The sequence below is a fragment of the Triticum aestivum genome, chromosome 1A, assembly GCF_018294505.1.
Source record: "Triticum aestivum cultivar Chinese Spring chromosome 1A, IWGSC CS RefSeq v2.1, whole genome shotgun sequence".
NCBI lineage: Eukaryota > Viridiplantae > Streptophyta > Magnoliopsida > Poales > Poaceae > Triticum > Triticum aestivum.
The window spans coordinates 34,349,635-34,371,800 of NC_057794.1; the positions used below are offsets into that span (position 1 = coordinate 34,349,635).

Below are 22,166 nucleotides of genomic sequence, written 5' to 3' on the forward strand. Positions count from 1 at the left end.
TGACCCCTTAGGTTCAAGTCGGCTTGGTCGCAGTTCGGATCACCTCCGAACTGCACAGTTGGTAGCGGCCTCTAGCAAGGCATGCCAAACACCAAGCAGACTATGAAGCTGGTTAGCGAACCTGTACATCACACTTTCATTCCTTTTGCCACATGATACATGTTGTCGAGCTCAAGGTGAGTCTGTCATCCTTGTGGTAGCCCGACCTCTTTCTCGTTCCAGTGATGCTGACCACTATCCAGATTATCTCATAATCCTTGTCGCATGGCCATGCTTATCTTGGTCAGATCACATGAGGGGCCCAGAGTATATCTCTCCTGGTCGAAGGGGCAAATCCCATCTTGCTCGACCATGTCTCGCAGCATGGGTCTGGACAAGCCTGAAACCTACCTTTGTAACTACCCAGTCACAGAGTAGCGTTTGGTCGGCCCAAAGCAAGTCTGTCACCATCCCGAGTACATGCGTCAGCTCAGGTCTCAGGACATAGAACATATGTTGTACTAGAGACTCACAGATGACATATCGCTGCGTCTCATAGTTGGGTCTGTCCGACTTGGACCTTATCTCGACTCGGATCCGACTACGTCGAATCCGACCAGATCCTTCCAAGTCCATATTATCCGCTTAGCATCCAATGCTCCATGGCTAGTGAGACCAAGCCATCGACCGTGTCATATGCTAGTCTAGTTGGCTACGCGTCCACACAGCCCTTTCGACTAGGGACCTTTTAGGACAGTCATCATACAATGCATAGTCCCACAAACAAGTCACGTACTTGCTGATACACATCATTGATAATTTCCAAGGACTATCTTTATTCATAAACACATAGGAAATATCATCATACATGATTGCCTCTAGGGCATATCTCCAACAAGGGGTCCGGTAACCCCTCCGGCACTCCGTTTTTACCAGGTACCTCTCGATACTCTTCCGGTGTCCGAATAACATCGTCCAATATATCATTCTTTATGTCTCGACCATTTAGAGACTCCTCGTCATGTCTGTGATCTCATCTGGGACTCCAAACAATATTTAGTCATCAAAACACATAACTCATATAATACAAAATCATCATCAAATGTTAAGCGTGCGGACCCTACAGGTTCGAGAACTATGTAGACATGACCGAGATAACTCTCCGGTCAATAACCAATAGCGGAATCTGGATGCTCATATTGGCTCCTACATATTCTACAAAGATCTTTATCGGTCAAACCGCAGAACAACATAAGTCATTCCCTTTGTCATCGGTATGTTACTTGCCCGATTTTCAATCATCGGTATCATCATACCTAGTTCAATCTCATTATCGAAAAGTCTATTTACTCGTTTCATAATGCATCATCCCGTAACTAACTCATTGGTCACATTGCTTGCAAGGCTTATAGTGATGTGCATTACCGAGAGGGCCCGGAGATACCTCTACGATACTCGGAGTGACAAATCCTAATCTTGATCTATGCCAACTCAACAAACACCATCAGAGACACCTGTAGACCATCTTTATAATCACCCAGTTATGTTGTGATGTTTGATAGCACACAAAATGTTCCTCCGGTATTCGGGAGTTGCATAATCTCATAGTCAGAGGAATATGTATAAGTCATGATGAAAGCAATAGCAATAAAACTAAATGATCATTATGCTAAGCTAACGGATGGGTCTTGTCTATCACATCATTCTCCTAATGATGTGATCCCGTTCATCAAATGACTACACATGTCTATGGTCAGGAAAACTTAACCATCTTTGATTAACGAGCTAGTCAAGTAGAGGCATACTAGGGACACTCTGTTTTGTCTATGTATTCACATATGCACTAAGTTTCTGGTTAATACAATTCTAGCATGAATAATAAACATTTATCATGATATAAGGAAATATAAATAACAACTTTATTATTGTCTCTAGTGCATATTTCCTTCAAAAGCTTCTAGGGTTCTTGGGTCAGAGATCTTTGACCCCACTATGGCCGAAGCTCCTAGAAACATCCAAAGGTCATTGCCGCACACCACCGGAACTGCTCCCATGACACCATTCCTTGTCAAAGCCACATAAATGTTAACCTTGGTAATATTTTCAGGAGGAACCAACCAATTTTTTGGTCTATTTCCCGTAAACCAGAGGCAAACTTGGGCCTTCACGAGAGTCTAGACCACCGCCACATAGGAAACCGAGACCCCTGGCCAACTCAAATCCTCCTCCTGGTCCAGTTTTCTACCACTCCGAGCCTCCCCCTTGCTTTCATCCGCACCCTTCTCGTATGCCGCCGCTGTTGTATTCTCCGGCTGCCACCTAGGCATCCATGGATGCCTACAACCCTGTAAGGACATATTTATCCCTAAGTGTTTTGGTGATTGATGACAACGCATTTGCGGACTAATCGTGTGCCATGAGTATTCCAGACACTTCTTTGCTAGGCACAAGACGATTGGGTGCCCCTCGAAGACTGACGAAGACGGCGTCTTTTCTATGTTTCTTTTTGGTGGATTTGAGTCGTAGGAAAGCCGTACTATTAAGAGGGGGTCCGCCTTGGAAAGGTTTGGGTGGAATCATCACATACACGTCTCCTTTTATCCCCTCCTTCTTCCTTGGAGCTTCCTCGGTTTTCCTGCCTCCTGTGACTGGCTACTGTTGTGGTTGCAGTAGTACTGCTCCTGGATCAACGGTAGTACCGTAGGCATCCACGGTAGTACCGCTGGTGCCCACGGTAGTACCGCTCCCCTGGAGCCGCACTACCGCTGCCCACCAGGCTAGTGCCGCCCCTTTGCGCTAGTAGGAGTGGATGTAATTTTTTACATCCGCACCTGCCGCGGTAGTACCGCTTTCGCCGTGCGGTAGTACCGCGATATGCGGTCAGGCAGTAGTACCGCCCCTCGGCAGTACTACTGTGTCGGATTTTTGCTACTTCCATTTTTTTGCGGAAGTAGGCACGGAAGTTTTCCTTCCCCTGGCTGGGACTTTTGCCTTGCGGTAGTACCGCATGGGGGGCACGGTAGTACCGCGTGCCATGGATTGGTATGGTAGTACCGCACAGCCGTGCGGTAGTACCGCTTGGTTGCAAGCAGTAGTACCGCGCGGCCGTGCGGTAGTACCGCTGGCCAGGCGCGGTAGTACCGCTGGCCGCGGGCTGGTTGGAGGGGAATGGTTGGATCTTTTCCACACACTATATAAGGGGTCTCCTTCTTCCCCGTTGACTCACCTCTTCCACCATTAAAGCTCCATTATTGCTCCAAGCTCCATTTTCGCCCGATCTCACTCCCTAGCCAACCAAACTTGTTGATTTGCTCGGGAGTGGTTAAGAAGGCCCCGATCTACACTTCCACCAAGAGATATTTGATTCCCTCCTACTAATCCCTTGCGGATCTTGTTACTCTTGGGTGTTTGAGCATCCTAGACGGTTGAGGTCACCGCGAAGCCATAGTCCATTGTGGTGAAGCTTCTTGGTGTCGTTGGGAGCCTCCAATTGAGTTGTGGAGATTGCCCCAACCTCGTTTGTAAAGGTTCGGTCGCCGCCTCCAAGGGCACCAATAGTGGAATCACGGCATCTCACATTGTGTGAGGGCGTGAGGAGATTACGGTGGCCCTAGTGGCTTCTTGGGGAGCATTGTGCCTCCACACCGCTCCAACGGAGACGTACTTCCTCTCAAAGGGAAGGAACTTCGGCAACACATCCTCGTCTCCACCGTCTCCACTCTTGGTTATCTCATGCCTTTACTTGTGTAGCTTATTTGTTTCATATATCTTGCTTGCTTGTGTTCCTATTCGTGTTGCATCATATAGGTTGCTCATCTAGTTGCATATCTAGACAACCTACTTTGATGCAAAGTTTAAATTGCTAAAGAAAAGCTAAAAATTGTTAGTTGCCTATTCACCCCCCCCCCCTCTAGTCAACCATATCGATCCTTTCAATTGGTATCAGAGCCTCGTCTCTTTATTAAGGACTTTACCGTCCAAAGAGTATGGTTGATATCACAGACGATGCGGAGGAACACTCCGTTGTGAATCCTATCTCGTCTACGGGCGATGGGGGAACCTCGGTCTCTCGTGAGGAGTTCAATGTGGCCTTGGAGACATTGAAAACCTCCATGATGACTGAAGTTGAGAGCATGTTTACTAAATTTCTTGAGGGGCTTAAACTATCCACCGCACCATTGAAAGTGGGTGATCCCGCCAACAAGGTGACGGATGCTATCCCCGACAAGGGGGAAGCTAGTAGTGAAAAGGCTCCTTCTTCTAGTGGTAAGAATGGCACCGGCATCTTTGCCCATGTGGAACCACCACTTGTTTATGGTGGACCGATTCCTTCCACTCATTTGAATCATGCCGGTCCTCCTCCTAAGATTGTGAAAAATGAGGACTTTGATTCTTGGGTTTACCGCTTTAAACGTCATTTAAATCATGTGAACACTAACCTTTGGAGAATCATTGAAGAAGGTTTTTATCCGCATGATCCAAGAAACTTCACTCCTCGAGAAGCCGCGGATAATCAATTCAATGAGAATGCTCTCTTCATCATTCAAGATGCAATTCCACCCGAAGACCTACCTCATCTTCGTCCCTTTGCCTTGGCCAAAGATGCATGGCGTTGTGTTGTCTCTCTACCGGGGAAGCGCAATCATTCAACGGTCCAATTATGAAGTGGTACAAGATGAGGCCGATGAGTTTGCAATGAAAGAAGATGAAGAACCTCGTGAGCTTTATCGGAGAGTAACCAAACTCGCGGTCTCACTACGAGATAACGGGAGCAAGGACACGGGTGACAATTGGATCAAGCGCAAATTCCTCAAGGTAATGATGCCCTATCACAAGGCCATGTCCTCCGTCATTCGTCAAAGACCAGACTTCCACACTTTGACCTCAAGTGAAGTGTTGGATGATTTTGTGTCCATGAACATTTTGGACAAGACCGCCGACAATGCGGTGCTCCGTTCTCAACGGGCAAAGAAGCCTAACCTAGCATTGAAGGCCAAGCTCACCGTGGAAGAAGAAGAAGAGGAAGAAGAGGAGAGCAACCCCGAAGATATGAAGTATGCATATCATGAACACATGGCACTTGCTTCAAGGCAATTTTGGAGCAATAAAAACTCGAGGCCAAACTTTAGCAAAAGCAACTCGAGTGGCACAAGGGGCAAGCAACGTGTAAGGACTTGCTACAATTGCGGCAACGTGAGTCATTTCGTTGCGGAATGCCCGTATGAGAAGAGGGAAGACAATGGTGGCAAGCTCATCCGAAAGGACAAGGCCAAGTCGTTCCCCAACAAGAACAACTTCACCAAGAAGACTCCTCCCAAGGCTTTGGTTGTGCAAGAAGAGTACAATGAGGATGATGACGATGATGAAGATGGTGAGTCAGTTGCCATGGCCTCCGTTGCCATTGCAACAACGTCACGGGTGTCTCTCTTTGACTCACCCAATGAGAGCGTCACCACCAAGTGCCTCATGGCTAACGCCACCAACAAGGTAACCTCCAACATCAAAACTACCATCATTAATCATCCTTCCCCGATGGATAGCATTAATGAACTTGAGGGAGCTAATGTGGAGGCTAACGAGTTTGAGGCCTTTATGGGCAAACTCAAGGGAAAATCCAAGAAGCACTTTGTTGCTCTCTTGGAACAACTTGGTGAAGCCAATGACATGATCGAGGCTCACGAAGACACCATCTCTAAGATGGAAGGGCATAGTCGTGACTATGCCGATGAGATTTCGGATCTTTCCAATGCTCTTGAGGAAGAGCGTGGTCTTCGTTTGGCTCTTGAGGAGTCACACAACGTTGATCATGCTAAGTTAAAGAAAGATTATGATCATGTCCTCATTGTTTCTCGTGTGCTAAATTCCGAGAAGGCCAAACTCGGGGTTGATCTTGCTAGACTCAAAGAGGAGTTTGATATACTTGACAAGGCCCACAAGGCCTTGAAGGGTATTCACGCTAGTCTCAAGGAGTCTCATGATCAACTCCAAGTGAAGCTAACTAAGGAGAAAGTAACTTTTCCTCATATGGTTTTAATTGATAATGCAAATGCTACTAACCCGTGTTGTGAGCATATACATCTTGTTGAGGAAAATGCGAAGTTGAAGGAGCAACTTGAGAGAGGTCTTGCGACTTGCATACAAGGCAAGAAGAACCTCAACGATCTCTTGATCAACCAAAAGGGAGGTGTAGCCAAGGAAGGGGTTGGGTACTTGCCCGACTCCAAGAACAAGAAGAAGAATGACAAGACCAAACGACCTCCTCCCCTCATGTAAACCTTTGTGAGGGAGGGAGAGAGTGCCCCTGAGGAGAAGAAGAAGGACAATGTCAAGAAGAGCAATGCCACCCCTCTCAACAAAGCCGGCGATTTTAACCCTCCTTATGTGTTATGCCGTGCTAGTGATGGGCATGTTTATGCCAAATTTGTTGGTTCTCTTCATGAATACATTGAATGGTCTATTTGGGTTCCAAAAACCCTTGTTACTAACATCAAAGGACCCATTACAAAATGGGTACCTAAAACTAAGCATTGATCTCTTGTAGGTGTTTGCTTCCGGTGGGGGATCATGGTTGCTTGATAGCGGAGCTACAAATCATATGACCGGAAGCAAGGACTTGGCGGTGGACGTGCACAAGGTTCCATCTATGCCCACCAATGTCGAGTGGGGTGACGCCTCATCTTCTAAGGTATTGGGACTTGGCAAGGTGGTCATATCTCATGATCTCACGATCGAGAAGGTCATGCTTGTTGAGTCCCTTGCATACAATTTACTTTCCGTTCGTCAACTTGCTATCATGGGCTTTGCCACTTTCTTTGATATTGATACCATGGCCCTCTTGTGGAGCAAGACTCTTAAAGTAGCTTTTGTTGGGCATGTCGAGAACGGTCTATATGTGATTAACTTTTCGGAGCGACCCACTAAGACCGCGACATGCCTAATGGCTAAAGTTGATGTGGGATGGCTTTGGCATCACCGTTTATCCCATGTCAATATGAGATCTTTGCAAAGTCTCCTCAAGGGGGACCATGTCCATGGACTAAGGAATGTTAGTTTTGCTAAAGATCGTGCTTGCAGTGCCTGTATCGAAGGAAAGCTACATGAGAAGGCTCACCCTCCCATGACTATCATTTATTCAAAGAGGCCTTTGGAGATCCTTCACATGGATCTCTTTGGGCCTCCATCCTTCGATAGTCTGAGGTAGGAAGTATTGCTTGGTGATTGTGGATGACTACTCAAGGTACACGTGGGTGTATTTCTTCAAGAGGAAGAGCGAGACCCAACAAACCATCATTGACTTTGCAAATGAAGCACAACGTCAACACAATGCAAAGATCTTGACAATAAGAAGTGACAACGGCACCGAGTTCAAGAACTACACCTTGGATGAGTTTCTTAGTGATGAGGGAATCAAGCATCAATATTCCGCACCCTACACCCCTCAACAAAACGGTGTTGCGGAGAGGAAGAACCGGACGTTGATGGATGCGGCAAGGACCATGATGGCGGAGTTCAAGTCTCCATACAACTTTTGGGCCGAAGCCATCAACACCGCGTGTCATGCATCAAATCGGCTCTACCTCCGCAAGGGCTTGAACAAGACTCCATATGAGATACTCACCGGTAACAAGCCCAACCTCAAGTACTTCCGGGTATTCGGGTGTAAGTGTTTCATTCTCAAGAAAGGTGTTCGGTTGTCTAAATTTGAGGCTAGAGCTTATGAGGGCATATTTGTTGGTTATGCTACAAACTCTCATGCTTACTGTGTCCTCAATAAATCCACGGGACTTATTGAGGAGACATGTAACATGGAATTTGATGAGAATAACGGATCCCAAGTGGAGCAAAGTGGCACTTGTGATGTAGGTGATGAAATTCCTCCTCAAGCCATAAGAAGAATGGGTGTTGGTTTTATCCTACCCATTGAGGAACCCCTTGAGGACGAAGGAGAATGACAATGATCCACTCAAGTGGAGCCATCACCAACCCAAGGCCCACATGCTTCCGAAGAACAAAGTGAAGGCCCTCAACCTCATGAACAAGACCAAGGGCATGATCATACTCAAGACGGTGTGGACACACCAAGTGATGCCCAAGGTCAAGGTCTCTCCCCCGAGCAAGTTCAAGATCAAGAACAAGTTCATGACGGTGCTCAAGATGATCAAGTAACCGCTCCTCAACTCACCACCGAGGAGGAATTAGAGCGTCGTGCCGCCAAGGTTGCTTCCAAGCTCTCCACCAAGGATCATCTCATGACGAATGTGCTTGGAAGCTTAACAAAGGGGGTAAGCACTCGTAGACAATTAGCAAATTATTGTGAGCATCACGCATTTGTCTCTTGTGTGGAACCCCACAAGGTCTATGAGGCGCTAGAAGATCCGGATTGGCTCAATGCCATGCATGAAGAACTCAACAACTTCGAGCGCAACAAAGTGTGGAGATTGGTGCCAAGACCGACCGGAAATCACAATGTCATACGAACCAAGTGGATATTTAAGAACAAGCAAGATGCCCATGGGATCATCATTCGCAACAAGGCTCGTTTGGTAGCACAAGGCTACTCCCAAGTCGAGGGTATCGACTACGGTGAAACCTTTGCTCCCGTTGCTCGTCTTGAATCCATTCGCATGTTGATTGCATATGCTTCTCATCATAACTTTAAGTTACAACAAATGGATGTGAAGAGTGCTTTTCTTAATGGTCCCATTAATGAATTGGTTTACGTCAAGCAACCCCCCGGGTTCGAGGATCCCTACTTTCCCGATCATGTGTATCAACTCGATAAGGCACTCTATGGCCTTAAACAAGCCCCACGTGCGTGGTATGACCACCTTACCGAGTTGTTACAAGACCGTGGTTTTGAAGTTCGGCTAATCGACCCCACTCTTTTTACTAAGAAGGTCAAAGGGTAGTTGTTTGTGTGCCAACTATATGTTGATGATATTATCTTTGGTTCTCCTAACAAAGCTTTCAATGAGGAATTTGCCGCTATCATGACCTCAAAGTTCGAGATGTCCTCCATGGGAGAGTTGAAGTTCTTTCTAGGGTTCGAAGTGAAGCAAAGAAGAGAAGGAACCTTCATCAATCAATCCAAATACACTCAAGACATGCTCAAGAGATTCAAGCTAAGTGACGTCAAGCCGGCTTCCACTCCAATGCCCACCAAGTGCCAACTTGACTTAGATCCCAATGGTAAAGTGGTGGATCAAAAGGTATATCGTTCCATGATTGGATCCTTGCTTTACCTTTGTGCATCTAGACCGGACATCATGTTGAGTGTGGGAATTTGTGCATGGTTTCAAGCCGCACCTAAGGAAAGTCACTATGTGGCGGTCAAACGAATCTTTCGATATTTGGCTCATACCCCAAACTTTGGCTTATGGTACCAAAGAGGATCAAACTTCAAGCTTGTAGGGTACTCGGATTCCGATTGGGCGAGAGACAAAGTGGATAGGAAGTCCACTTCCGGATGGTGTCAATTCCTTGGTTGCTCTTTGGTAAGTTGGTCTTCCAAAAAGCAAAGTTGTGTGTCTCTCTCGTCCACGGAAGCGGAGTATGTGGCGGACGGTAGTTGTTGTGCACAACTCTTATGGATGAGGCAAACTTTAAAGGATTGCGGTGTCACTTGTGACAAAGTGCCTCTTTGGTGTGACAATGAAAGTGCCATCAAGATCTCTCTCAACCCGATGCAACACTTCAAGACGAAGCATATTGAGATCCGGTATCACTTCATCCAGGATCACATTAGGCGAGGAGAGATCGAGCTCAACTACGTCAACACTCATGATAACCTTGCAGATATCTTCACGAAGCCCTTGGATGAAGCAAGATTTCGTGAGTTAAGGCATGAGCTAAATATCATCGATTCGAGCAATGTTGCTTGAACCCTTGCACACCCCACCATACTCAACATGTTGTCCTATTTAGATGTAGGAATGGACATAGGGGGAGTGATGTTCTCTCAATGAACTCTCCCTCCCCCCCATTATGCATAAATCAATCAAGTCTTTCACATTAGCCATGTTTGATGGTACTTGTGCTTCAAAGACGAGTTTTGGTCATGGACCCAAGGATAATTCTTCGCGGTGCCATACCAATTGACTCAAACATAGGTGGCTACGGCCACCGCCCTCTCTTTTGGAGAGGTGGTGTCTCATGGTTGGTTCGTTTGTCGTGTGCCTTTCTAGTTTTGTGTGTTGCGTGGTCTTGTGGTGTCGTGTTGGCTCAGAGTGGTTTGTGCAAAGTTCCAGTTTTTCGCGCTCGAAACGTGCATATTCTTGAGCCCACGGTACTACCGCGTCTGGGCGCGGTACTACCGCTTTGGGAGGCACGGTACTACCGCGCCACAGCACAGTACTACCGCTCTGGTGCGGTACTTTGGAAGTACCGTGCCGGGCGGTACTACCGTGTCTGGGCACGGTACTACTGCGCAGTCAAGGGCGTGTGGGGGTTATGACTCGGACAGGGGAGTTCCAACTCCCCATACCCATTCATTGTCTCTCTCTCCACGTCTCTCCCTCTCAAGAATGGCGCCGGAGGCCCTCGCCGGATCTTCGTCTCCGGCCACTCTCCTTGGATTCCGACCAGTGGGATCGTTCCCCACCACTTCCTCTTGCCATGGACCAAGGTTTTTCCCCAAATCCCTCTTTTTCTTGGCTGTTCTCTTGCTTCTAGGTTTTTGGGGAGAAACTTGTCATTCTTGAGATTTTAGGCCAAATCTATGCAAGAGTAGGATGTAGGAGAGTCGTGATGCGTAGGAAACATACTTGATATGTTGTCTTGTGGTAGCTTTGTCTAACCGTAGTATCGTCGTGGTTTCGCGGGCTTTTTCAGATTTGAACCAGTTCAGATCTGACACGGTGCGGTACTACCGTGCCCGATGTGCGGTACTACCGCCCGTCAGGTGCGGTACTACCATACCGTGCGGTACTACCACTCTACAGACGTGGTACTACCGCGCCGGCCGCGGCGCTAAGGTCGTACTACCGCTCCTACACCCGGTACTACCGTGATCTTGCATGGTACTACCGTGTCTCAGAGCCGTACTACTATCTTAGCTCCGTAGCTCTTGGCAGTACTACCGTAGGGGTCAAATCTCTCTCTAGGCATTTATCATGTGTGCTTTCTGCTTGTTTCACTTGCTTTGTTGTGGTCTTTGCATTAATCTCTCTTGGTTGTTGTGGGTGTTTTTGCGTTCTGTGTCTCAGGTGGTGGCTCTCGCCGTTCCAATCCCAGTCGTGACACTGGCTCCAAGCGTCTGCGCAACCCCCAAGATGAAGCCCCAGAGGGATCCAATGCCCCCAAGCGCAATGTCAAGACCACTGCCAGCAAGCAAAAGGAACCTGCTAAGGGCATGGACGAGATTTCAATCACTGAGTATGTCGAGCGCCGGAAGATCAATCCCTATGTGAATCCTCGGGCTATCCTCAAAGGCAACGAGCTGTTCTGGACCAAGCAACAGGCTCTCATCTATCTGGATGTGATCAAGAACAAGCAGAATACCTTTGTGGATGTCAAGTGGATAGACATGCATCACCTGCGGAAGGACAAGTTTCGTGACTATTTTGGAGAGGCTCTGGACTTGGTGGAGCAGTTTGCTATTGAGCCAGTGATCTCTTTTCACCTTGACTATGACCCTGAGCTCATCTGTCAGTTCTTCGCCTCAGTGTACTTTCATCCTGGGGAGGAGCGGAGGATGACTTGGATGACCAATGGCCGTCAGCTGTCTGCGACATGGAAAGAGTTCATGGATCTGCTGCATATTCCTGATGACGGGCTTCACACCCCCGTTGGCGTTCACCCCCATGCCAACTCTGAGTCTGCCAACAAAAACCAGCTTCAGCCCTTCCTTGTTGAGAAGGTACTCCCCAATGGCAAGTCATCTTGGGTGTTAAACTCCTTTCTGGATATCATGCATCGCATCTTCCGCAACACTCTGTTCCCACGCATTGGCGACAAGGACAAGGTACATGCATATCTACTGGACATGTTGCTCTTGTGCGCAGAGGCACGTTCTTCTCAGACTCAGCCACTTGATGTCTCACACATCATGTGGTGTGAGCCTCGGTTTGCGGTGTTCACTCGCAAGGTACCTATCTATGGACTGTACCTGTTTCTGCTGCTCTCCACCACTTGGGAGAAGATGTATCCAGGTGATGAGTTCCTTACTCCAGACTGGATTTGCCATGAATCCATCAGCCTCCGCATCAAGCCCAACTGGGCCAACACAACTACCCGTGCTGAGGCATCTTCTGCTAGGAGGGCTGCTGGTGAGGGGGAGGCTGCTGCTGCTGAGACTGTTGCTGAGGACCGTGCTGCTCGATCTACCACTTCTTCCTCTGAGCCGTCATGGGCCAAGAAGCTGAAGGACAAGATGAAGACTCTCTTCTGCATGCAGGCGAAGGGACAGTACAGGGCTCACGTGGCTGACAAGGAGAGTCGCCGCTGTGACAAGAAGGTGATGAGGATCTTTGGAGAGGATGTGTCTGGCGGGTCTGAGGATGTCATCACACATGAGGCTGCTTGGATGTCAAAGCAGGGCTACAAGTGGACCAGTTCAGAGGATGACCTTGAGGAGACTATCCCCGCCGCTGAGTCTGACAAGGAGCACGAGGAGCAGTGGGACGACTTCTCTGCCTGAGCCACCCCGTGTGTGTAGGTGTCCTCTCTGCCTTTTTGGCGTGTCGATGCCAAAGGGGGAGAGAGTGTAGGGATTTGCGTTGTGTCATGCTTGGTGTGTTTGTTTGCTTTGTCGTTTGGACCTCGTTTGCCTCGTTTGCTTTTGTTTGGTTTGTGCCTTCGAGACCTATCATTCATATGGTGTAAGACATATGCACTCTATCTATCTTAGTTATCTTATGTTTGTACTATCTGGTCTAGTGATAGATATGCCTTGTCTCTATAATATAGGGGGAGCTCTGTTCCTAGTATTCGTGCTCATCTAGGTGGCACACATTTAGGGGGAGCCCGTCTATTAAATAGAGAGGAGGGGTTTGCTTTTACTTAATAGTATTTTCTTTGTGCAAATCCCGTTTTGTCATCAATCCACCAAAAAGGGGGAGATTGTAAGGACATATTTATCCCTAAGTGTTTTGGTGATTGATGACAACGCATTTGCGGACTAATCGTGTGCCATGAGTATTCCAGACACTTCTTTGCTAGGCACAAGACGATTGGGTGCCCCTCGAAGACCGACGAAGACGGCGTCTTTCTACGTTTCTTTTTGGTGGATTTGAGTCGTAGGAAAGCCGTACTATTAAGAGGGGGTCCGCGTTGGAAAGGTTTGGGTGGAATCATCACATACACGTCTCTTTTTATCCCCTCCTTCTTCCTTGGAGCTTCCTCCGTTTTCCTGCCTCCTGTGATTGGTTGCTGTTGTGGTTGCGGTAGTACTGCTCCTGGATCAACGGTAGTACCGTAGGCATCCACGGTAGTACCGCGCGGTGGCGTAGTAGTACTGCTGGTGCCCACGATAGTACCGCTCCCCTCGAACCGCACTACCGCTGCCCACCAGGCTAGTGCCGGCCCTTTGCGGTAGTAGGAGCGGATGTAATTTTTTACATCCGCACCTGCCGCGGTAGTACCGCTTTCACCGTGCGGTAGTACTGCGCTATGCGGTCAGGCAGTAGTACTGCCCCTCGGCAGTACTACTATGTCGGGTTTTTGCTACTTCCGTTTTTTTGCGGAAGTAGGCACGAAAGTTTTCCTTCCCCCTGGCTAAGACTTTTGCCTTGCGGTAGTACCGCATGGGGGGTGCGGTAGTACCGTGCGTGCGGAAGTACCGCCCCCAGCTTCTGTGCGTCTGTTTCTGTGCTGGGGTCGCGGCAGTACCGTGGATCGGTATGGTAGTACCGCACAGCCGTGCGGTAGTACCGCTTGGTTACAAGCAGTAGTACCGCGCGGCCATGCGGTAGTACCGCTGGCCAGGTGCGGTAGTAACGCTGGCCGCGGGCTGGTTGGTGGGTAACGGTTGGATCTTTTCCACACACTATATAAGGGGTCTCCTTCTTCCCCGTTGACTCACCTCTTCCACCATTAAAACTCCATTATTGCTCCAAGCTCCATTTTCCCCGATCTCACTCCCTAGCCAACCAAACTTGTTGATTTGCTCGGGAGTGGTTGAGAAGGCCCCGATCTACACTTCCACCAAGAGATATTTGATTCCCCCCTACTAATCCCTTGCGGATCTTGTTACTCTTGGGTGTTTGAGCATCCTAGATGGTTGAGGTCACCGCGAAGCCATAGTCCATTGTGGTGAAGCTTCTTGGTGTCGTTGGGAGCCTCCAATTGAGTTGTGGAGATTGCCCCAACCTCGTTTGTAAAGATTCGGTCGCCGCCTCCAAGGGCACCAATAGTGGAATCACGGCATCTCACATTGTGTGAGGGCGTGAGGAGATTACAGTGGCCCTAGTGGCTTCTTAGGGAGCATCGTGCCTTCACACCGCTCCAACGGAGACGTACTTCCTCTCAAAGGGAAGGAACTTCGGCAACACATCCTCGTCTCCACCGTCTCCACTCTTGGTTATCTCATGCCTTTACTTGTGTAGCTTATTTGTTTCATATATCTTGCTTGCTTGTGTTCCTATTCGTGTTGCATCATATAGGTTGCTCATCTAGTTGCATATCTAGACAACCTACTTTGATGCAAAGTTTAAATTGCTAAAGAAAAGCTAAAAATTGTTAGTTGCCTATTCACCCCCCCTCTAGTCAACCATATCGATCCTTTCAATTGGTATCAGAGCCTCGTCTCTTTATTAAGGGCTTTACCGTCCAAAGAGTATGGTTGATACCGTAGACGGTGCGGAGGAACACTCCGGTGTGAATCCTATCTCGTCTACGGGCGATGGGGGAACCTCGGTCTCTCGTGAGGAGTTCAATGTGGCCTTGGAGACATTGAAAACCTCCATGATGACTGAAGTTGAGAGCATGTTTACTAAATTTCTTGAGGGGCTTAAACTATCCACCGCACCGTTGAAAGTGGGTGATCCCGCCAACAAGGTGACGGATGCTATCCCCGACAAGGGGGAAGCTATTAGTGAAAAGGCTCCTTCTTCTAGTGGTAAGAATGGCACCGACATCTTTGCCCATGTGGAACCACCACTTGTTTATGGTGGACCGATTCCTTCCACTCATTTGAATCATGCCGGTCCTCCTCCTAAGATTGTGAAAAATGAGGAGTTTGATTCTTGGGTTTACCGCTTTAAACGTCATTTAAATCATATGAACACTAACCTTTGGAGAATCATTGAAGAAGGTTTTTATCCGCATGATCCAAGCAACTTCACTCCTCGAGAATCCGCGGATAATCAATTCAATGAGAATGCTCTCTTCATCATTCAAGATGCAATTCCACCCGAAGACCTACCTCATCTTTGTCCCTTTGCCTTGGCCAAAGATGCATGGCGTTGTGTTGTCTCTCTCTACCGGGGAAGCGCAAGCATTCAACGCTCCAATTATGAAGTGGTACAAGATAAGGCCGATGAGTTTGCAATGAAAGAAGATGAAGAACCTCGTGAGCTTTATCGGAGAGTAACCAAACTCGCGGTCTCACTACGAGATCACGGGAGCAAGGACACGGATGACAATTGGATCAAGCGCAAATTCCTCAAGGCAATGATGCCCTATCACAAGGCCATGTCCTCCGTCATTCGTCAAAGACCGGACTTCCACACTTTGACCTCAAGCGAAGTGTTGGATGAGTTTGTGGCCATGAACATTTTGGACAAGACCGCCGACAATGCGGTGCTCCGTTCTCAACGGGCAAAGAAGCCTAACCTAGCATTAAAGGCCAAGCTCACCGTGAAAGAAGAAGAAGAGGAAGAAGAGGAGAGCAACCCCGAAGATATGAAGTATGCATATCATGAACACATGGCACTTGCTTCAAGGCAATTTTGGAGCAAGAAAAACTCGAGGCCAAACTTTAGCAAAAGCAATTCGAGTGGCACAAGGGGAAAGCAACGTGTAAGGACTTGCTACAATTGCGGCAACGTGAGTCATTTCGTTGCAGAATGCCTGTATGAGAAGAGGGAAGACAATGGTGGCAAGCTCATCCGAAAGGACAAGGCCAAGTCATTCCCCAACAAGAACAACTTCACCAAGAAGACTCCTCCCAAGGCTTTGGTTGTGCAAGAAGAGTACAATGAGGATGATGACGATGATGAAGATGGTGAGTCGGTTGCCATGGCCTCCGTTGCCATTGCAACAACGTCACGGGTGTCTCTCTTCGACTCACCCAATGAGAGCGTCACCGCCAAGTGCCTCATGGCTAAAGCCACCAACAAGGTAACCTCCAACATCAAAACTACCATCATTAATCATCCTTCCCCGACGGATAGCATTAATGAACTTGAGGGAGCTAATGTGGAGGCTAACGAGTTTGAGGCCTTTATGGGCAAATTCAAGGGAAAATCCAAGAAGCACTTTGTTGCTCTCTTGGAATAACTTGGTGAAGCCAATGACATGATCAAGGCTCACAAAGACACCATCTCTAAGATGGAAGGGCATAGTCGTGACTATGACAATGAGATTTCGGATATTTCCAATGCTCTTGAGGAAGGGCATGGTCTTCGTTTGGCTCTTGAGGAGTCACACAACGTTGATCATGCTAAGTTAAAGAAAGATTATGATCATGTCCTCATTGTTTCTCGTGTGCTAAATTCCGAGAAGGCCAAACTCGGGGTTGATCTTGCTAGACTCAAAGAGGAGTTTGATATACTTGACAAGGCCCACAAGGCCTTGAAGGGTATTCATGCTAGTCTCAAGGAGTCTCATGATCAACTCCAAGTGAAGCTAACTAAGGAGAAAGCAACTTTTCCTCATATGGTTTTAATTGATAATGCAAATGCTACTAACCCGTGTTGTGAGCATATACATCTTGTTGAGGAAAATGCGAAGTTGAAGGAGCAACTTGAGAGAGGTCTTGCGACTTGCATACAAGGCAAGAAGAACCTCAACGATCTCTTGATCAACCAAAAGGGAGGTGTGGCCAAGGAAGGGGTTGGGTACGTGCCCGACTCCAAGAACAAGAAGAAGAATGACAAGACCAAACGACCTCCTCCCCTCATGCAAACCTTTGTGAGGGAGGGAGAGAGTGCCCCCGAGGAGAAGAAGAACAATGTCAAGAAGAGCAATGCCACCCCTCTCAACAAAGCCGGCGATTTTAACCCTTCTTATGTGTTATGCCGTGCTAGTGATGGGCATGTTTATGCCAAATTTGTTGGTTCTCTTCATGAATACATTGAATGGTCTATTTGGGTTTCAAAAACCCTTGTTACTAATATCAAAGGACCCATTACAAAATGGGTACCTAAAACTAAGCATTGATCTTTTGTAGGTGTTTGCTTCCGGTGGGGGATCATGGTTACTCGATAGCGGAGCTACAAATCATATGACCGGAAGTAAGGACTTGGTGGTGGACGTGCACAAGGTTCCATCTATGCCCACCAATGTCGAGTGGGGTGACGCCTCATCTTCTAAGGTATTGGGACTTGGCAAGGTGGTCATCTCTCATGATCTCACGATCGAGAAGGTCATGCTTGTTGAGTCCCTTGCATACAATTTACTTTCCGTTCGTCAACTTACTATCATGGGCTCTTGTTTGTCAGTCATCTTCTCCACCAGATTCACAGCGGATAGAGCCTACACGAAACTTGCCATAGTGCAACACAGGAGTGCATATGTCTTAAGGATCTACCAATGACATGTTTTGCGTTTTAGAGTGTCCGTGATTAACAGAGAATGCTTCGCCAACCTCCATAGAAACATCTTGATCTTTGATGCCATGCCTATCTTTAGTCTCGGGCTGAGTTTGTTTGAAAAATCTGTGTGAATCAAAACCAGGTCCAATTATCACAAAGGGGGTCGACACACGCAGAAAGATCAATTGGCTGAGCCCAAGCGTTTCTGTTTGTTTGAACCAAAATCATCACCACGCGTCCGGGCTGTACTACCAGATCCGACGGCCACCGTGTGCTTGCTTGCCATCCGACGGCCTACAAGTCCAAGGATCGGTAGTCTGTCTGGTACCCTGTGAGAGTAGAACCCACGGACTCAGACCACCGCCGCAGTGCTCCGCCTCTCCCTCCCCCCATGGCCACCGCCGCAGTCCGCCGCCTCCTCCGTCCGCCCCCCTCCACCGCCTTGTCCACTGCCCGCCGCCTCCTCTCCTCCACCGCTTCCCCACCGCCGAACCGCAGCCCCAACACCAACAGCCCCGCCTCCTTCGACTGGTCCGACGACGACGAGAGTTCCCCCGCACCTCCACCGGCATCCCCGGCAAAGAACCCCATTCTGCCGCCGCCCTACGACCCCTTCAGCAAGAAGCCCGCCGTGGCCGACCCACCCGACCCCACCAACCTTCAGGAGGTCTTCCACCGGATGCGCGCCGGAGGGCTCACCGACTATGCCATCAAGATGTTCGACGGATTGTCCAAGGACGGGCTCACGCACGAAGCGTTGGCTCTCTTCTCGGTCATCAAGGATAAGGGCGCCATGCCTGATGTCGTCGCCCACACCGCCGTCCTGGAGGCTTACGCGAATGCTGGCCCCGCCCACTGGCGCGACGCCGTGCGGACCTACAAGCGCATGCTCTCCAGCGCGGTAGCGCCAAACGCGTACACCATGGCCGTGCTCATCAAGGGGCTTGCGGCGAGCGACCGGTGTGCAGAGGCAGGCAAGTACCTGCTGGAGATGCTCGACCGTGGGATGCGGCCCAATGTGGAGACGTGCCTGGCTGCCTTTGAGGCGCACGTCAGGATGGACAAGGTGGAAGAGGGGAAGGCTCTGCTGGAGATGATGAAGAAGAAGGGGTTCACGTTGGACGAGGAGGCAGTGCGCAGCGGCACCGTCAAGCGGGGGCATGTCTTCAAGGGTGTCATGAACCTGCTCTTTGGAAAGTGATAATGGTATGCACACTGTTTTGTTAATATAGGACATGTTGTTGCATAACCAATTGTTGGTTCGTAACTTGTCAGGATTCTACTTGAAATCGAAATGTCTACTGGTTGTCTGTTGCACAGGACCGGGTTGATATCCTGTCTTCCATGGCTTGCTTCTCCCTTATGATTAGTGTTTGAAGTTTGTTGTGTTTTTCTTTTTTCATTTGAATGATGATGCATGCATTTTAATCAGTTGTGAAACTGATTCCCATTAATCATAGAATCGTAGTGATGATAGTAATTCAGGTTTCAGAATAGGTATTGTGCAAGATTATCTCTACTGCTCTGAACTAGCATTGTTTTATCCAAGGGAGCTAAAGCTGATGAATAAACATGGATATAATTTTTATCATGACCAGACACACACTATCATGATCTTTATGGTTACGCATTTTGAAGCTATTGTGGCAGCAACAGCAGGAACAAAACCGTTGGTGAAGAAGTATCTGATTCAAAAATTCAAATACAAAGATTTCATGCTTCCTCTCAACATATAAACATAGCATATCTTGGTGTTGTAAACTGGATTTATCTTTGTTCTGTACCGTGTTATCTTCATTCATGCCTTATTTCAGCTCTGTGGTAATATATTGAGGGTGACATCGAAACCAGAATCCTTGATAATCAAATCAGGGATAGACCCACTGGATATACCGGAGATCGGTATTCCGCGTGATGGTATGCTGATAAAGGTTTAACTAACAAATTAATGCTAATTCGGTTTTGTTATCATGGTAATATTTGACAAGGGGTAATAGTTTTCATAGCCTCATAGTCATAGGTAACTCAGTGACCCTTGTATTTTACTTGCTAGCGTTTCCCTTTTACTCTGTATACCAAAGTGAACACAGCCATGCGGAAGAGCACTTTCACGATTCTCCCCCTAATCTTTGCTCTTCAAGCTTGACTTGATCTGGACCATCCCAGTCTTAGCACTGTACATTATGGAACTTTTTCCAAAATAGGAATCCTAGACTCCTTTTGCCATGGACTCCCTTCTACAAATACTCCCTCCGCCCCAAAATTCTTGTCTTAGATTTGTCTAAAAACGAATGTATCAAGTCATGTTAGTACTCCCTCCGTCCGGAAATACTCGTCATCAAAATGGATAAAAGGGGATGTATCTAGATGTATTTTAATTCTAGATACATCTCTTTTTATCTATTTTGATGACAAGTATTTTCGGACGGAGGGAGTATTAGATTAGATACATCCGTATCTAGACTAATCTAAGACAAGAATTTTGGGACGAAGGGAGTATAACATAGCACCAACACATTAAAATATTTCTACGGACCAGATTATGTTATGAAGACTGTACTAAAGATTGAGAGTTTCCTGGTGCAGTCAAGGCATTCAAGTTGGGTCGTTCTGAGCAATACAGTTTATTCTTTTATTTATGCTAGTACTGACTTTTTAAAGATCATTGCTGCCTTTGTAACCTATCCAGCATAATTTGCTGTTAGGGCTGGCAGAGTTAAGGAGGCGATCCATTTTCCAAGGTTTTGGTCTAAATGAAAGGATTTTGGTTGCTTTCTCAAGTTGCAGAAACAAGTGGCCGTAATGTGGAAATTATAAAATTCTTGGTGCAAATATTAACAATATAAACGCATACCAGCACTAGGTTCAAGCTCACTATCTGGGGTTTGGAAGTGGTGTATTGTTTGGTTCGCGTATGTCTTACTTGTCATACCTACAGCTATTGCTAATTTGAAGTTGCAATGGCGCACAACGTTGCTTTAGGTATTTGTCTAGGGATTGTTTGTATATCTCTTCCCTATTATTTGACCGGTGGTTTAAGCGGACACTTTAAAGAAAGGCCAACGATAGGTGGCTGGTGCGCCGGCCCAAATTTGGGCCGGTCGCTGCCCAGCCACCCAATTCGGACGCGTTCAGCCGTTGGATTGGGTCTCCTTCCCCGTGTCTTCTTTCCCACGCTTGCACCTCGCCACCGGTCATCGCACTCGTTGCTCTCAGCTCTTGTAGCTGCCTACCGGCCTCGAAGCACCACCCTGTGCGCTCACCGGTCGCTGGCCTCACCGTTGTCTTCTCATGTTTTTCTCGCTGAATCCACGCATGAAGCAACTTCCGCCCGCAGTTGCAGCTCCCTCACTGGTGGTGGTAGCGCCGGTCACCGGTCGTAGCACCCCGGCGATGAGCTCGCCAAAAAGTACTCTACTTCGGGTTTGCTGGTGGCAATAAAAATGCCAGCCGGTAGTAGCAAAAAATTGTGCTAGTTTCAGCAAAAAAAAAAAAAAGCTCGTCGGTGCCACCACCACGTCACCACTGAAGCAAAATCGATCACCAGTTTGTAGCTTCTGTGATTGCCGGTTGCAGCAACAGCTCTTGGTTCCATCGCACGTTGGTACTTCCAGCAAGACTCTTGTCCGCCGCCCTCCACGGTTGCAGCATCTTTTCTACACGGCTGTAGCACCGACTCTGTTGGTTTCAGCAAATATCGCTTCGCAAAAATCCGTCGCTTTTGTTTCCGGATCTTTTATTCGTCGGTTCCAGCTTTTTATTTCATCGGTTGCAGCGTTTTTTTTCAGCCATATGCAACACTTTGTAGCAGAGTAGAACTTAATGTGGCTGGAGGTAGAAGAAAGGTAACCGATAAGGCAAGAGATAACTAAGGAAGAAAAGCTCGAGGCTCATCGTGATAACACCCCAAAGGATCAGCGCAACAGAATAACAACCGTCACCATTGAAAAGTAGCGTAGATCGGAAGGATCAAACCTGAAGACACATGAACGTAGACGATACGACCAGATCGAGCAAATCCACTAAGGAGATATCCGCTGGAGACACACCTCAACACGCCACCGACAATGTTGGACGCACTAGAAGGGATATTTAAAACGGAGCCCTCCCTCCAGTAAAGGCCTGAACCTAAAAACGGGGCCCTCCCATCGACAAATCTGGATTTTTTAACACATGATACTATTCATTCTCCCAGACCATGATTTTGTATTTTTTGTATAGGTCACATTCAACGTACTTTATCCTGAAATTTCACACACATACACATAACATCCTTATTTACTTGCACAAATTTTTTCTGATTTTTTTGAAACCAAAGTGTTTGAATTTTAAAATTTTCAAAAAAAAGCCTCCATTGAGGCTGAGAGCCAAATGTTCCTATTAAGTACTAGTCTTTACTCCCTCCGTCCGCGAATAAGTGTACATCTAGCTTTTCTCCCAAGTCAAAGTTTTAAAACTTTGACCAATTTTATAGAGAAAAGTAGCAGCATTTAT

The 22,166-nt window shown here is 47.6% G+C and overlaps 1 protein-coding gene across 1 annotated transcript; it reads left to right on the forward strand.

Moving 5' to 3' along the window:
• The first annotated feature begins 18,001 nt into the window (after positions 1 to 18,001).
• Positions 18,002 to 19,015, forward strand: LOC123083049 (pentatricopeptide repeat-containing protein At4g38150). The gene has a single exon (XM_044505223.1). It carries the CDS (start codon positions 18,064 to 18,066, stop codon positions 18,871 to 18,873), a length of 810 nt encoding a protein of 269 aa, XP_044361158.1. The 5' UTR covers positions 18,002 to 18,063; the 3' UTR covers positions 18,874 to 19,015.
• Positions 19,016 to 22,166: the final 3,151 nt, after the last annotated feature.

Excerpts from the sequence above, each read along its gene's own strand:
- LOC123083049 (XM_044505223.1), top strand. The coding sequence starts at position 18,064 with ATGGCCACCGCCGCAGTCCGCCGCCTCCTCCGTCCGCCCCCCTCCACC.